Source organism: Meleagris gallopavo, chromosome 1 (genome assembly GCF_905368555.1).
Source record: "Meleagris gallopavo chromosome 1, MGAL_WU_HG_1.1, whole genome shotgun sequence".
In the NCBI taxonomy this organism is placed as follows: Eukaryota; Metazoa; Chordata; class Aves; order Galliformes; family Phasianidae; genus Meleagris; species Meleagris gallopavo.
Genome location: NC_139404.1, coordinates 46,539,726 through 46,556,688, shown reverse-complemented (window position 1 = coordinate 46,556,688; position 16,963 = coordinate 46,539,726). Strand labels below are relative to the sequence as shown.

General features: G+C 35.7%; 1 protein-coding gene across 2 annotated transcripts in view; it reads left to right on the top strand.

Moving 5' to 3' along the window:
- Window positions 1-16,963, top strand: part of BLTP3B (bridge-like lipid transfer protein family member 3B) — a 52,353-nt gene that overhangs the window by 4,352 nt on the left and 31,038 nt on the right. Inside the window, exons 2-7 of one of the 2 annotated variants that reach the window (XM_085223721.1) lie at window positions 2,129-2,275; window positions 10,515-10,677; window positions 11,576-11,614; window positions 14,242-14,333; window positions 15,664-15,853; window positions 16,448-16,588. In XM_085223721.1, coding sequence (XP_085079847.1) covers window positions 10,615-10,677; window positions 11,576-11,614; window positions 14,242-14,333; window positions 15,664-15,853; window positions 16,448-16,588 — 525 coding nt within the window. In that variant the 5' untranslated portion in view covers window positions 2,129-2,275; window positions 10,515-10,614. The remainder of the gene's footprint in view (window positions 1-2,128; window positions 2,276-10,514; window positions 10,678-11,575; window positions 11,615-14,241; window positions 14,334-15,663; window positions 15,854-16,447; window positions 16,589-16,963) is intronic. The other variant, XM_010709419.3, reaches the window with a different exon arrangement.

The following is a 16,963-nucleotide window of genomic DNA, read 5'->3' as shown; positions in this document are numbered from 1 at the left end:
AAGTCTATATTTAATCTGAACGGTTGTGGAAGGCATTAGTGGGGTGTTTATGGCAAGCAGAAGCTGCACCTAATGAAAGAATCGAGTCTGAAAAAGAATACAACAGGTAGTAAAGAAGAACTGCTTGAAATGGCAGGAGAAAACAAGGAGAAAGTTAAAAAATTTGTTCTGTATTTCTTTAATTTCCAATTCCTTCTAGTTTTCAGTTTGGTTTACCTTATTTTTGCAAGTGCCTTATAAGTTTGGATGCCGATTCTGCACACGTTTTATTTGTTCTCTTAAAGTTCTGTTGAAGTTTTGTTTGTCAGACAATTCTTCTGTATGCATATTAAAAATTAACACATCTACAGAACCACCATGAATTAATCAGTAGCATTTTGGTTGTATTGTATGTGATCTCTTTCTTTGAAGCCATTTTCACGATAGGCTTACTGGGAAATAAGTTTCGAGAATTAAGTAGTGTTGAAGATTACTGCGTGTACAGGCAGATGATACAGTAGTGCAAAGTATTCTTAGGAAGAAGGTTGTTTAAATAATGCCCCTGAGGAATAAAATTGTTTTATCATTATGCAGTGAGGAGGGATAAAAAAAACCCAAAACAACATATTTGTATTTTTTGAAATCTGGTGTTTCTCCTGCTGAAGCCTTGGAGTTTTTGTACTTAAGCATGTTTCACTCAGGAATGTATTGTTAAAGTGTATGTCACTGTAATTGCAGTTTTCTTGTACAAGCAGATTGGATAGAGGATATCAGATTGCTGATTGAACACTAAGAGTATTATAAGGGCTTACACAAAATGATTTGTTTCACAGATTTTGCTGTGAGAATAGTTGCTAACAAGTGATTACATGGCAGATAAGTAGTTTTTGGCAGGTTGCAGGGACACCTGCAACCAGGATTCTTGATCAGTAGCTTCTATAGTTCTTTGCATGCCTTTGCAAGCTGATGCTAACCAAAGTTCAGACCTCTTTCATTCCATCATCTTTAGAAGAAACAGGAGAGGAATGTAAGAAGAGCTCACAGTCGGGCTTTGGCTTTCAGTACTCCCAGTCTTTGCAGTGTGGATCCAGGAGTCTTGCTGCTATGGGTGTGAGGCAGGCTCTCAGCACAGGATTTGTGGCAGCTCTACTATTCCACTTACTCCATAGTATAATACCAGGGTTTTTGTTTTCTCAGACCAGTTGGCTTCTGTCATCTGACTCTCAAGGGAACAACCCTGAGATGCAGCTACCCAGGAATCTGGAAGATATGTGGTTGTTACTTCTGGAACAACTTTTGTGCTGTGGCTGCTCCTGTTGCTTGGGCATCTGGAGACCATAGAAAAATTATTATCTTAACTAGGCATCTGTGGTTCAGTTTTGTGATAAACCTATTAAATGTCATTCAGATATCTTAACAAATGGCCTATGAAGAGACATGTCCAAATGCTAGGATTATATTGTATCCACAATGGTATTTAGTCTGAGGCATCTTTTCAAAGGGAGGATAGTTAACAATGATTTTTTTTTTTTATTATCATATTGAGTTATATTTTATGTATATATTTTAATTTTTGACAAGCTTAATATACTAAAACTCATACCCCGTGAAATCAGAATGATGAAAGTGTGCCAATCTTCATACTAAGCAACAAGTACAGTCAAATAGAAGAAGTCCTATTCCATTACCTCTGTAGAGTCATGTTTCTGAAGTGTGACCTTCAAATACGCGTATTTGAGACACTGAATGGAACAAGTGCTGTGGATTGGGAAATCACAGGTTAGGCAAAGCAACAGAGTTCTCTCCCACTTTAGAATATACTAAAAGTCCAGGATGGCTGCCTTCTCACGTTGCAAATACGCTGAAACCACTTTGCTGTATTATATAAATCTTTCCTGCATGATTGAAGTTTTCTACATAAGCTGTTCATTTAAATACAGCTGCAATATCGTAGTATCAGGCAGCAAGGGATGTTCTTGTGGGAATCTAGCACTTTACACAGCTCTTTTCAGTTATTTAATGTCATAATGTATAACAAACTGTTGTGACTGCAGTTCTCTTCAGCGACAAATCTCTTACGTTATTGTATCACTCCTTTTTCCCTTTGAACTTGATCCCTTGTGTGTCCCCTGTGTCCCATTCCCTGCAGCGATCCCTGCTGGCTCTGGTGGAGATGGGTTTGCTGTGAATATCCTTACTACCAAAATGAGCACCAGAAGCTTCTCAGAAACTGTGGCAACTGACCACTTGCTTTCATCAGGAATAGGGGCCTTTTGTCTGAATACCTTGCCCTCAGGTAACTTCCCCTCTCCCACCTTTGTAGATTAAATGTAAGAGGGGGTATGTATTTATACAAATTTGGCACTAAGATGAGCTCTATAAAATGTTGATTGGGTTTTCTCTCTTTTGCTTGCTTTTGAAACTTACTGTTGTGCAAAAAGTAGTTGCTTGCTGTGCAGTTATGTTTAAAAACAAAAGTCCTATATTAATTTTGCAGAACTGGTTTGTGAAGTATACCTTTATAAACATATGTTTGTATGTAAGTTCTAAACGTTCTTTTGGGTGGTTCCCCATATCTTTAGGCTACTTGACATTTGCTATGTATTGTTTTCACCTTAATGTTTATTTTGTTTGGACTGATAGATGCTTGGAGGTTCAGTGAACTCTTCATGTGATTTGTGTAAGAGAATAGCTGTGGGTTCTGCTTTTGTTTTCTTTTTTTATTTTTTTGAAATTTTTGAAAATGTCTTAGCAAAAAACCCTTGGTTTGTCGTAACATCTGATCACTTTGCATGTATAAGCTATCTGTTACTGTTACGTAAATCAATGGTACAGTTTCCAAAAGGGATCAGATGGTCTCATGCTTTTACACCACACTGCTGTTTTTTGGTTTTAACTTTTAAAATTATTTTGCATCATGTCTTTTTTTTTTTTTTGGTTCATTAGCTGCAAAATATTCTACTTTGACTGGAGTGTAACTTACCAAATAGCAACAAATTCTCAAAACGTGACACGCTATTTTTGCTGCCCACTGTATGGAAATTGCATGTACTTTCCCAGATGTCTTAGAATGTTAAGGATTTCAGTTTCCTATTGTCAACATTCACGTTAAGGTCTGTCATGTAGAAGATTGTCGTATCTGTAACAGGCTTTGTGAACTTGATTTTATTTGACCATTTGTGTGCATGATAAGTGATATATGTGGAGTAGAGTAGTGATACATGTGAGTAGAGTAGTCCGTGTGAAGTTTTGTTGTGAATGAAATAAACTAAGTACTATTTTACTTACAGAATCATTATCATTCAAGCAGCATAAGCTCCTCATCTGCACGCGGTGCTCAGCCGTGTCTGAACAGATTTGGTACATGGCACATCATTAGATAGTAGCTATTGATGACAGCTGCTGTTTCTGTTCTATCTGTACCCAAGGAGCAGTGCTTACCTCTGGGGAGATTTATATACTGCCAGCTCAAGAGAGTTGGAGGGAATGTGCTTATTGGAGAAAGTATGGAATAAGACTTACAGCAAATGGATGGGTATATTATGTTGTTTTTAGGAATTAAGCTTGAGTAGGAGTCCACACTGAAGCCCATCTGTGTAGTGATGAAATAGAAGCAATTACTTGGAAGATATCAGAAAAGCAGATGCAATACTCAGGCACCCACCCCCCAGAATGGTGTGAGATGTCATAGAAGGGGGGGTTGGGTGTTGAGTCAGGATCTTAATTAGTGGTTTGCCTGCTGAGTGGGTTGGGAAAAGATCTGTCTTTATACTATGCTAGATTGAAAGCCCTGATAAGAGTTAGGTGTTTCAAGTTATGTATAGTAGCCTGAAATGTCCTACCTGAAATTGTAGGTGGTGTCATGGTCTTGTCTTGTGTTCTGTAATACATAGCCAGCCAAGAGCAGTAGCTCCAGGTAGGGATCACAAACAGGTAAATGGCCTCTTATTCTCTGTAAGCTTGGCCTCCGTACACCTCTGCAAGATGATGTCCAGCATCTGTTCATGGAGATTCTCACCACAGTGGGTGTCCAGCAAGTCATGCTGAATGCAGCTCTCCGTCTTGCACTCAGTCACCAAATACACACTTGATTCTACAGAAGTTCAAAGCCTTAAATAGAGTATGAAGGTTAAATAGAGAATGCAGGTATTTATGTGGGCTGGCCACGTTAACCATGGCTAAAAGGTTAAGACCTTTCTCCTGTACAAATTGATGTCAGAAGGTGGAAGAAAGTGGTAATCTGGTACCGTAGACGTCAGGTACTCTTGAGAAATTTCTTGGGAAATCAGGTTGTTGCAGGTATTACAGTTGGTATTGCCAATTATGAGTCTTCTATGAATGCCTGTATGAAAATAAGGAGAATGCCAGCCCTTGAAGTGTATATATCCTGTTTTTTATTTTTATTATTATTTTTTTTAATATATGAGTACCCAATTAACTTTGCAGTGTTCATTTCATCTTAATTTTTGCTTATACTCTCTATTTTTAAATTGGCTTCAATATTTTAAGAAATGAATATAGCATCCAAAGTGAGGACGCACATAATTTCATGGTGATATTTAGAACTACTTCCCATTCATTCTTTATATATACAGCAGTACTTGAAGCTTCTCGTGTGCCAGGCAGTTTTTCATCAATTTCCTCTCATCTTCTCCATTTCCTATAAATATCCTTCACTGAAAACTAAGTAACTTCCATGGATTTTCTCTTTAATGTCTGGTATCTTGCATCTTCTTAGAATTAGCTATTGCTGCAGAGACATTTGCAGATCTGTTAATTTCCTCAGGTCAGTTTTCTGAGAACTTGATGAAAATGACTGTAATGTTGCCTATCAACTATCAAACATTTTACCTCAACCGGCAGAGCTAAAAATAATTTACTCTAAATCTTCCATAAAGTGTAGTTAATGATTTCATGCTGGGTGAAATACTCCATTTAAACTAGAGCATGCCTAAAGCAGCCAGAATTCACTCTCAGGTGAGTGAAGTAAATACCTTCCTGTGCCTTTGGATTTCCACTTATCCTTTGAGTGTATTAGATGTTGTTCTTGCGGTCTCCTTGCTTATTTTTACTAACCTTAAGCCATGTAATGTATACTAAATGTCTGTAGCAGCTTTTGTAACATCTTGACTGAAGTTTATTTAAAGTAGCAAGAAAAGGTACAGGTTGATTCTAATGTGTTTAAGTAGGTCCAAAGGTTGAAAATGGACAACTTCTACCGAGATTTATTTTTTGTATTCAATACACATCAGGCATTTTATTGCATCTGTAAAGTCTGTTGTCTTTAGATTACACCTTTGTTCAGTGGCAGCTAAATATTTTTAATCTTGTATGATTGTTTTGAGTCTGTCTCATTCTTTCTTTTCTTTCTTGTCATAGTTGGATCAGGAAGGGACACCTATGAACTCTTCTGAAGGTCGTTGTGCTTAATGCTATTGATATGTAAAGTTGTTTTTTAATCTAGAGAGTCTGTCTTATCTACGATTTGCTGGTTCACTTTCCTCTTTAATGGAAATAAAAAGTCTTAAGATTTAGAATTATACAGTGAGAAGAATAGTAGACCTCCTCTCTACCAAGTGTCATGGAAACTTTTATTTTCCACACAACTACTGCTTAAAAACAACAACAACAGCAAGACTGTTTTTGCCAGGTGGAACACGTGATGTACTCAGTAGATATGCAGAATGGTCAGTGTTCAATTGGGATTCAGGCTTCTGTAATTTCTCTCTTAAGTCCAGATGTTGTAGCTTCTGTTTGACAAACTCGACAAGGCATCTCTGCAGCCTTTGTGGAGCGCTGCTCTAAAACTCATGTAATCTTTTGACTCTGTTTTACAAAACACTAGCCTGTCCTTTTTAGTATAGCTTCTTATCCTATACTCTAGTGTGGTTTTTCCTCCTGCTTTCATTTCTTGGCCATTTTTCCTGGATACATTGTGGAATACCCATTCAGAACTCCAAGCCTCTCTTGTCACATGCAAAACATAGAACTGCTTTGAGCAAAGAAAAAATTTACCTTCTATATGGATTTTTAGTTCGTTTGGGGAGACCTCTGGATTACTATTCATTGCATATTCATTACTATTAATTATCCTAACGAAATACAGTGATTGTAACTTACTACTCTTATGACTTTCAATACTTTGCTGTTGTTGTGGTGTTTGCTTTTCTCTGAACTCTTAATTAGTAGTTTTAAATGGAAAATTGAACAATTCATCTAACTGCACAATATTACTGTGTTTGTGTGCATACTCGAAGGGGAATGATGTCAAATTACTCGTGGTATTGTTAACCTAGTATTTTGGATTCTTACATTAAAGTGTCCCATATTTTATAACATTTATTTTACAGAATTGAATATTAAACTGAATTGAAGTTCATGCTATCAGGTATAATAAGTCAAACCTCAAATTGTATGTTTTGAGAAGGGAAGAGTATTTTGTCTAATTGAAACTGAAGCAATGAAAACATTTTTGCAAATAGCTTGTGGTATTAATAAGCCAACTATGTATTGTCTCAGAGTGATGTTTTACTGCCTCAGCAAAACAGTGTGACAGAAAACACTGGTGAATTCAACCATGCACTTTATTATATTTCTGTTCCTCTTGCCCCTTACTTTTAATGTTCTGTGTTTTCCTTTACTCTCTTCCCGTGTGAAGTAGTGGTTATTTAACACTGTCTGATCTCAAAAAGAAAGCTCGTGGGATGATGTGCCAGGAAGTGGCTGTGTTGCCTAGGCTTCTGCTGCCAGTTTGACCCAGTTTTTAGGCAGTAACTAATTTGTTCTAAGGAATGTACACCAGGGTGAAAAACAAATGGCACGGTGAGGGAGCTGTTAGCATGAACCAAGTCAGAGAGAAGAGTGTGTACATATCACGGAGTTGGTTACACTGTTAATTCCAACTAATATATGAAAAGCTCAGAGAATTTTGCAATGTTTTTCCATATAATGTGTTCACTACATCAAATATGGGCACAGACTTCTGATTACTACTTATTTGGAACAACAAGATTCTATGTTAACTTTTTGGTAAGCATCTCTCTATTTTATATAAAAACTGTATAATAAACAGGACAGTCTACTATGTTGGAATCATTAGAATCATGGAATCATTAAGGTTGGAAAAGACCTCTAAGAACCACCAAAGTTCAAGAAATTTATGTGTGCCAGGTTACAATTCTAAGATGACACGGTAGTTCCTTAGATATTTGCTAGTCTAAAAAAGCTGTGCTGTGTTTTCCTTAAACTTTCCTTGTCAATGAGCACTTGGAAACATCTCCAAGGCGTTGTTACCACCAGTGTTTTCAGAATGGTATTAACATTCAATTTAATAATGTAATTAAAACTTAATAATATTAAAATACTAAGTTTCACATGTTATCTGGATGAGATTGTTGGTTATGGTTTTGCTGGCTCGTAGCAAGTTGACTGGATCCTGATCTAGAAGCATATCAACATGCCTCTGACTCATTTTCATGTCCTGGTTTGATGTACCATGGGATCCCAGAACAAAGCCATTTGGAAAGTAGTAGTTGTCCCTAATATTTTTTTATTTCTTTGTTTGTTTTAATGGAAAATGCTGTTGTTCTTCTTGGTTGGCCCTTTTAATTTCCTCCACAAAATTTCTCGTTCTTCTGAATTCTGACTGGTATGATCACATTGTATTTTTGCAGGGCTAGCTGCTCAAATAGACAACTCTTATTTATTTATTTATTGGTTAGAGGAGGCCATATAAAACTGAAACATTTCCTATTATTTGAAGTAGAATGAAATGGTAGAGTGGTAAGTTACAATTACTATATTTTGTCAGGACTACAATGAGTAGTAATCCAGAGGTCTTCCTAAAAAAAAACTATGAATCCATATGGAAGATGAATTTTTTCTTTGCTCAAAACATTTTTATTCTGATGTTTTGCTTGTGGCAAGTGGGTCTTGGAGCTCTGAATGTTTCTGTGGAACAACTGATTTTAGAAGGAATAGGGAATCATCAGAGACGCACAGTTAAGGCATCCTCTGTGGAAAAAATGGCTCTTCAAAAAACAGATGTGGTCATCATATGTTACAAAATTACAATGGTTTGGGGGAGATGTCACTGTCTTGCAAGCATCTGCTCATCAGTGGCATTCCAGCCGTAGAAATGGAATGAAGAGATGTGCTTCTAGAGGTGCCTAAGCCTGAAATACCTTCTCACTACTCATCCACTAGAGTTCCATTCTGTTGCTTTTGAAATGAGAGGTTCTGCCTTCCTGGTGGATATCCTCTTGCACTGGCCTGTGCCAGATGAAGCAGCAGAGAGTGTTCTCTCTGGCTAGAGGAGGGGTGACATATTCAAAGCAACACTCTCAGAAGGATTTAAAAATAAAAACACAAAAAATCAACCTTATGCTGCTTGCTGAGATCGTCTTCCTGTCCTTCTGCTCCTTGTTGGTAAGGATTGGCTCCTATCTTGTATGCTTGAAGAATGTTCAAGATTGGCTTTATTGTCTCTGTTCTCCTTAATAGTGTCTTTAGTATCTTTCTCACTGCCATGTTTGGAAACGTGTTCCTGTAGATCCCCGGAATTTCGCTGTAATTTCACTGCAGCTGAGACCAAGCTGACTTATATCTGCCTCCACGTTGTATGGTATTTCTTGTGTGGTATAGCTGTGGAGGGCACAGAGAGGAGTTCACCAAAGAGCTTCGGTCTCAGGGGACCATGTGTGTATATAATGAGATAATATTTTGGCATTTGCTGTATAAATGTGACTCAGGAATTACCAGTTGGTATTATTTTCTAGATGATCATCTAGAAAGTTGATATACTGTGATGTGACTGTTCAGTGTTCAATGTCCACTTCTTTATTTCAGAAATCTGTATAAAGCAGGGCAAATGAGACTTGTCAATATGATTTCTGATACGTGAGGCTTTGCATTTTGCAGGTACTGACAGGACGGTTTAATGAGGCTGGTTGTTCAGATCATCATTTTGCTCTTTCTTGTTAAAAGGAACAAAGAAGGATAACTGGAAAACTGAATAATTTAAATCCTTTATTCCCCACATAATGCTTCTAAATGAAACATTTAGAAGTACATTTGTTGTCCAAGAAAATGTATTTGTCAATACCCTCATCTTAATATGTTTTTAGTACCATAATTATTAAAATATATTCTTGAATCATCACTCTTTCCTTCTGGATAATTATTCTTTTTAAGCAATGCAGAAATACTGTTCTGTCAAAGCAGCATGCCTGGTATTATTTGCAGATGCATCCTGGATAATTTCAGAGTTAGTATAATGTAAATAAATAAATAAATAAGCTTTTAATTATGAACAAACTTCTGTGTTCACCCCCACCTCCAGATGAATTGATGTTCCAGAGTTCCTCTTTGTGATTAAACTGACAGCTGATGAAATTCTGTAGGTTTTCATGGTGGCTGGCTGTTTGTTTAAAGGAATGATACAATGAGCATTTTGGCTTTGTCAGCCTAGGTAAACATACCTCCAGAGCTTACAATTACAACAATGCAATAAAGCAATTGGACTGAGAAAGTTCTCATCGTGTTTCAAGACACAGTTGAAAACTGTTAAGAGAAGCTTGCCAGACTTCTTCACCACCTTCATCCACCTCTTCCTGACTCACTTAATAAGGATTTCATACTTTGTATAGAAACCAAGCTTTTGAGTGGAAAGGATATATCTGAGTGACACCAGAGCAATTGTTTTGGGCAGACAGACCTTTGCTCTCTGCCTGGGAAATATCAGCCAGGCAGACTTCAGTGGGAAAAATCCCAGGTTATAAAGCAAACAGCAGTATTTTTTTTTACTACGTAATCTTCCAAAATTAGACCCGCTCATGAGCAGAAACAAATTGCCGTGGCAGAATGAAGGTGTGGATAAATATAGCCCATTCTTTTGCTTGTAGCAGGTATAATGCTGTGATTGTTAATTTTGTACATCAGATCTTTCAAGCTTCTAATATGTTATAAACACCGTATTTTTGTGTGTCTGTTTTATATTTATGCATACACATATAAAAGTTCTTTATTAAATGCTATGATTAAAATAATATTGTAAATGAAACTTTTCATTTTGAAATTTAAGATATGTACATACACATATGGAAAGTTACTGTTTAAAAACAGCACATTTTTGTTACCCATCCTGAGTGAATTCTCAGCCATTCCTGCGTGCCCCAGGAGCATTACAGAAGTTTTGAACTTACTTTCTTTTGAAAAACTAAAGAGTGAAATGGAATTCTGTGTTAGCTTATGTGGCTTAAAATAAGTAGTTAAGTATTTAGAATTCAAGTGTTATTGTGGCTGATGGACGGTTTGGAAAATGTTTCGTATTTAATTGTTTATGTTCTTGTAAAGGGGCAAATCGAGTGCACAGTTCTATGGTAATTACGATTTTCACAGTGAGATAGTATTTAAGATAACGTCCATTCCCCCCACTACTCAGCCGGGCCATTCCTGTAAGTTGTCAGCTGTGTTTGGGTCAACCCTCATTCACTTTATGTATGAATGGAAGCTTTAAGATATGTGTTTGTTCTTAGGTTCACCAAAAATCTGTCGCCTGACAAGATCAACCTGAGCACGTTAAAGGGGGAAGGTCAACTGACCAATTTAGAGTTGGATCAAGAGGTACTTCAAAACATGCTGGATCTGCCAACATGGCTTGCTATAAACAAGGTCTTTTGCAATAAAGCATCCATTAGGGTGAGTATTTTATTATGCTGGAACAATAGTTAATCCAATCTTTTTTTCCCCTTCTGTTGTTGTGTAGAATTATTCCTCTCTGTTTAGAAATAAAAGTAGAGGTATAAACTTATATCTGCCCATGGTAATTAGTATTCTTTAACTTACTATGCTCTTTTTTCATGCTCTATTTCTTCTCTTTCGCACTTTTTTTATTGCTTTCTCTTTAGATCCTTTATTGTCTACAAAAATATCTTTGAGAGATTTTGATCCTTGTGGGAAATGTGGAAATTCTGTACAGCTAGCCAGTGTTACCTGGTGGCTGCTAAGAATTGAAGCAATGTATATCCTCTCCTCTCCTAGATTATTCTAGTATGTAAGAAATGAAGCTATGGATAGTTGTGACTGAAGTTGTCTGGTGAAATTTTAGGAGTTCTTTAATCTAAAGATTTTTTTAATTGGAGTTTGTTTTGATTTTTCCGAATGAAGGGAACTAATGATTTGCTATGGACATCCAGTTATTTGTAGGCCACCAGAGCAAATGTAGATTTTTCTTCCTTTTAAAGGAAAGAATGTGGAAGGCAGTGTTGCCTTTGCTGATGCTTGACAATCCAGTGTTAAAGAAACATATTCTATTTTGTTCCTGTGCTTTTCCTTCTGGTGCTAAGTAAATTTTGAAGTTTTATTTCTAACACCTGAGTGAAATACATGTATATGTAGAGTCGTGGAATATCCTGAGTATGGAAGGGACCCATAAGGATCATAGAGTCCAAGTCCTGGCTCCATAAGTTTTTTATACAGTAAACTTGTTAATTTGAAAGTAATATTCTTTCGAGTCCAAGAGTTATAATTCATACACCTAAACCACTATTTTACTGTATCTTTAATATTTACTTTCGGACAATATTTTCCTTTGCAGATACCATGGACAAAATTGAAAACACATCCCATCTCTTTGGTGAGTTCTGAGATCAGCTCCTAAATATAGAATACAGAGCAGAATTTATCTCAAACGTTTGTATCTTTCTCTCAAATTGATCCTGGCAGTAGTTGAAACATTAATGGTCGCTTACTAACTAAACCTCTTCAATAGATTTGATACGTTTAACATTAACAGGATTACTGTAACAACCTAGGGTACAGCTTGTATATAAATAGGATGTAGAAATAGGAAATAGGACTCAAAAACAGAGTAAAATAAATGCAAGAAATAGCATTTATTTTGTTCTTTTTTTTTTTTTTTTAGCAAGTATAATGAGAAATGTGGTTAGCATGAGAAGTAATTTACTTGATGGTGGCTAAACTTTCTTAATTCAATTTGCTTACGATTGAATTGTCCTTTAACAGTTGTGCCTCCTGGATTTGCAGTGAGTTCCTGAAAGTGCTTCTAATTCCTCAGCTCTGAATCAGACTTGGAAAAAAAACATGTTTTAAATACTTGACGACTTTGCTAGTGACCTAGTTGTAATGCACTGGTGTCTGTACTGCTTTTCCTGACACATAAAGCTTAAAGCATGGTAATTCTGGAGTGGGATGATTCAACCTCTTGACTGTGAGATGCAATTGCTAAATTAGGAAATTGGTTTAAGCCGTGCTATTCTTAAAGATTACATACAGACCTATAGTAACAAGGCCTGATTGTTTGCTTTGCTTGTTGTGGACTTACCTTAGCAGCCTTTGAGACTGAGATTGTTTTCAAGGTCACTTTTGTTACATAAAGTTTCTCTTGAACAAATCTATTAGTTGAAAACAGATATCAAAGATGACTGTTCAGCTACAACAGACTTTCTGATTTCTCAAAGAAGACAAATGTGAAGGCCTGAATGTCCACTTTAAGCCCATTATTACATCTCTAAATTTTCACTGTTTTGACTGAGATACTTTTACTGCCTGAAATCTGATTATCTTTTCAGCAATTTTCCCTAGTTGGATTTTTTTTTCTTTTTTTTTTTTTTTCCTTTCCATAGCTTAAAAGATAGCTAGAGCCCAGTTGTCCAGTTAAAGGTGCTTGCTTGGAACTGAGTCAGAGTACATATAGTTTCCAGGGGGGAATCAATAGTCAGGTGTCTACATCCAGGTGTTCTTAGTAAACTTTTACTTCTATTACAGAGAGTCCTGAAATCAGTGCCCTGCTGTTCTTTGCATGAGTCACGTAGCAAAGAAAATTCTTCCAGCAGTCTTAATGTAGCCTTAAAAGAGTGATCAAACATCCAGAAATAGTAGGATAAACAGAATAAGTCTATTTTCCTCTGTCTCCCCAAAGTATGGGATTAGTTTTTCATTTTTTTTTCTATGTTGTTTTGTAAAGCAACTTATTCACTGAGACAGCAGAGAAAATTGGTTTAAGATGTCCAGATTTACCTTTAACAGTTAATGTTCCTTCTAAGTGTTGCAATATCATGAAGGATAAGAAAATACAGAGTAGGAACTTTTGACTTTCAGGCAGCTGTCAGTGCAGTTCATGGATAAGAGCCTTGTAGAAAAATGTTTGTGGAGGAAGCGTGGAGATGGGCACAGTGACTACAATAAGAAAGTGCGGTAGGTAGAGCAGGTTGACCTGTGAAAAAACTGAGTTTGAGGGCAAAGCTTTTCATATGTTTTGTCTGACTGGAGAGGGAGTAAATGGAGGATTTAGATGAGGTGATATGATGACAGAGATAGACAAAATGGAATATTAACTGGTGAGTCTCTAATGAGCTTGAAATGGGGCAAGGTTGCAGAACTGTGCACCTTAAATCAAGAGACTTCCCAGTGTATGTCACAAATGTGAATAATGAATGTTGCACTGTAAGTTAGTAGATTACTGGATTTGCTTAGTTAGAAATAAATTGTTGCTTTTTGGCGTATTCACATTCTCTTCTTCATCTCTGTTGTTATGCAATATGTATAATTTGTGTTCTAGCTCTGCTATTTAAATAAATCCTATTTTCATTTAAGGCTTTAGGTGTCTCATTCCCTTAATTCCCTGCTTCTTTTGTAAGGATCCCACCTCAGGTACCAAAAATACAATGACTGTATACAGTTATGCAAGAATACGATGCGTTGCAAATTATACTAGGACGTATCTTTTTAGAAGATACTCCTGGTAGGTTAGTTAAGAGTTTTACATACAGACTTCATATTAAAGATGCAGCACTAAACTTCCACTATTATCAGTTTTAGTGGACTAGGTTAAAATGCTTTCCATTAAAATTTTCTGAACATATTGAGCTGTGTTTAATGTTTCACTGTAAGAACAAACAAACGGGAAGAAAATCCACATTAAGATGCATTAAAACATGTCACTTTCAAAATTCTCTTTATGAAAGTACATATGATGGGTAAATAATGATTAGAGATCAAGAATTCTGCAATCCAGTGTTAAACTGGGACTATCTGTTAGAATTCTTAAAATATGAAAAATTATATAAACAAGTTTAAAAAAAAAACAACTCTGGTAATTTACATAGGTTTACAGGAAAATGACACCATGAGAAAAGTTTTATGAAATCTTTACAAAAAGCTTTTCAATGTTTTTGTTCTTTGTATGTCAACTTTTCACTTTGTTACCTCTTGTGTCTCCATTGTTTTGTTTTGTTTCTCAAGTCCTTGGATAAAGTAGTAATGGAAATGAGCACATGCGAAGAGCCACGTGCCCCTAATGGACCTTCTCCTATAGCGACTGCATCAGGACAGAGGTCAGTGACAATCGTGACTTGTACTTGATCTAAAAATAAATAGTTTAAGTTACTCTTTTCAAATTATTGTAGGACACTTGGAGGTCCTGTGTCTTTCCTGAAGCATATAGTACTGCAACTTGTTTTTTTTTTTTTTTTTTTTTCTTACTGTTGTGTGGAGTTAGATATGTAGATAGAAATGTTTAATTTCAGACCTAAGCTTGGAAAGAACATCTGAACTATATATGCAACTTGCTAGAAATGACTCATTTCAGAGTAACTACTCCATCAAAAATATACTCATTTTATTTGATGTATTTAGTTTTCGGAAAGCTTAGTATCTTCAGCTTATTTGCAAAATTACATAATTTGGGATGTGTGTGTCTTTTTTATCTGATAAACGTTATTAGCATTATTTGTTAGAGTGGTATTCTAAAACTCTAGTTCCTTTATTTTATCATCCAAATCTTTCTGAAGGTTTTAATACATGTTATGTAGCCCAAATGTCACATAATTTTGGGGGGAAAATATACCATTACAACAGGTATATTTTTTTTCTCTTCTCCAATCTTTTTATAGAATCAAAATATTTTTCAATGAACATATCCATATATGGACATATGTCCGTATATGAACAATGATCCATTTATAGAGAAATTAATTTGACAGTACAATTGATTTTCTTATTTTAATTTTTGTGTAATGCCTAGACGAGATCCATGGGTCTCCATCTCTTAGAGCACAATAGATGTTTTTGTTCACTAGCCTAGAATGTTCAGAATGGTTAAGATTTTTATTTAAAGCATTAAGTGCAACTGCTTCATCTTTTTCACTACTGGAATAGATGTTGAATCGATCTGTTAATTCAACTGTGTAGGATGCCTTTATTTATAGAATGAAGCAAAACAAATACTTTACCTTCTTTTTTATATACAAAACAGTATGTTAGTATTAATAGGTGGTAGAACTTAGTTCATAGAAATTAATACTAGCCAGACTGGAACTGTCAAATAAATTGGCATGAAGGAGGAGTAATAGTGTAGACTGTTCTCTTACATAAAAATAAATAAAATCTGTTATAAATATGCTAAGTTGCATTAATTGTTACAGTTTATGGAAATCAATCATTGTCCAAAATATGTTATTTAATGATCATTTTGAGATTGTAGGGTGGAGGAGGAATTACTGTCAAGTCGGTCAAATATATTTAACAAAAATTTGCCAAATGGAGAAGAATACATTAGGAACTTCTTTCATGGTTTGCATCATGTTGCATTTCAGCTGTTTAATAAGTACAGTTTGTGCCATTTCATTTGATGCGCAATTAATACGTTTGCATTTCACCTTGTAGTGAATATGGTTTTGCTGAAAAAGTGGTAGAAGGAATTTCGGTTTCTGTGAACTCCATAGTAATAAGAATTGGCGCAAAAGCTTTTAATGCTTCGTTTGAACTTTCCCAACTAAGAATATACAGTGTAAATGCAAACTGGGAACATGCTGACCTGAGGTTTACCAGGATACAAGAAGCTCAACGTGGAGAGGTAAATATTTTCTTTAGTATTTTCTTTAGCTTTTTTTTTTTTTTTTTTTTTTTAAATTATATTGCTATTGTGGTAGAAGAGGAGGCAGTTGAACTGCAAACTTGCACGGTTTTGGAAACATACTTTACATTAATGGGAATGGATACACTGCTCTCCATAATTTCAGCTGTCTTCTAGGAACACAAGGTAGATGTGAGTCAGATCAAAGGTTATGTCTCTAGCTGTGGCCAAAACTGATGCAAAGTGCAAAAGCCAGTGCAAGCTTATGTAATGTTCCACTCTTATGTTCTCCAAAACAATGATCTTTTTAATGCAATCTGCAGCCGGCATGAAGAATGCAGGAAGAAAAAAGAATTTTTTAAATACTGATTGGAAGTCACGTGATGTTCCTGTGACTTTCTGGAGGTAGAGAGTAAGATCACATATTAATTTCTGTCCCCTCTGAGTGGGATAAATGAGTAAAATGTTCTTGTTCTGTTCATATAGCCCTGCATGAAGGATGTGTTTGTGTCTACACGTGCACATCTGCACATACTGTGGTAGAAGTAAACTAATATTCCATAAATGTCTTTTTGTCTTTGTTTCTGTTTAAAGGTATTGACTTTTAAAGAAATCAACTGGCAGATGATCAGAATAGAAGCAGATGCAATTCAGAGTTCAAAGCATGAAATCATGAGTGCTCCAGTTCGACTCATTACGAATCAATCAAAAATTAGGGTCACACTTAAAAGAAGGGTAAATTTGAAAAATTTGAAATCATTCGTTATTTTATGAATTCATATTTAACTCATAATTTCTGTGCATATGTACACATCGTAATTTTTTTAAATCCATATAAAGTGTGGAATTCCGTAAAATAAATTTGTAATAACTTTAAGACTGTAGAGTGCACAAGTAGTTTTGCTGGCAGAATTTAAAGCTAAAGAACTTGCACAGGTTCTACTAATAAAACAATTTGTTCTCCAGAGCTTTAGTTATGCACTTTGCTTTACTTCTCTAGATTCAGACTATATTTGTATTCCTTATGGTTAGATAACCAGTTTAGTATTCAGTGCATGCCACAGAAGTAAAAAGTGAGGCACGACTCTGGAGTCCTTTGTATATCATAGA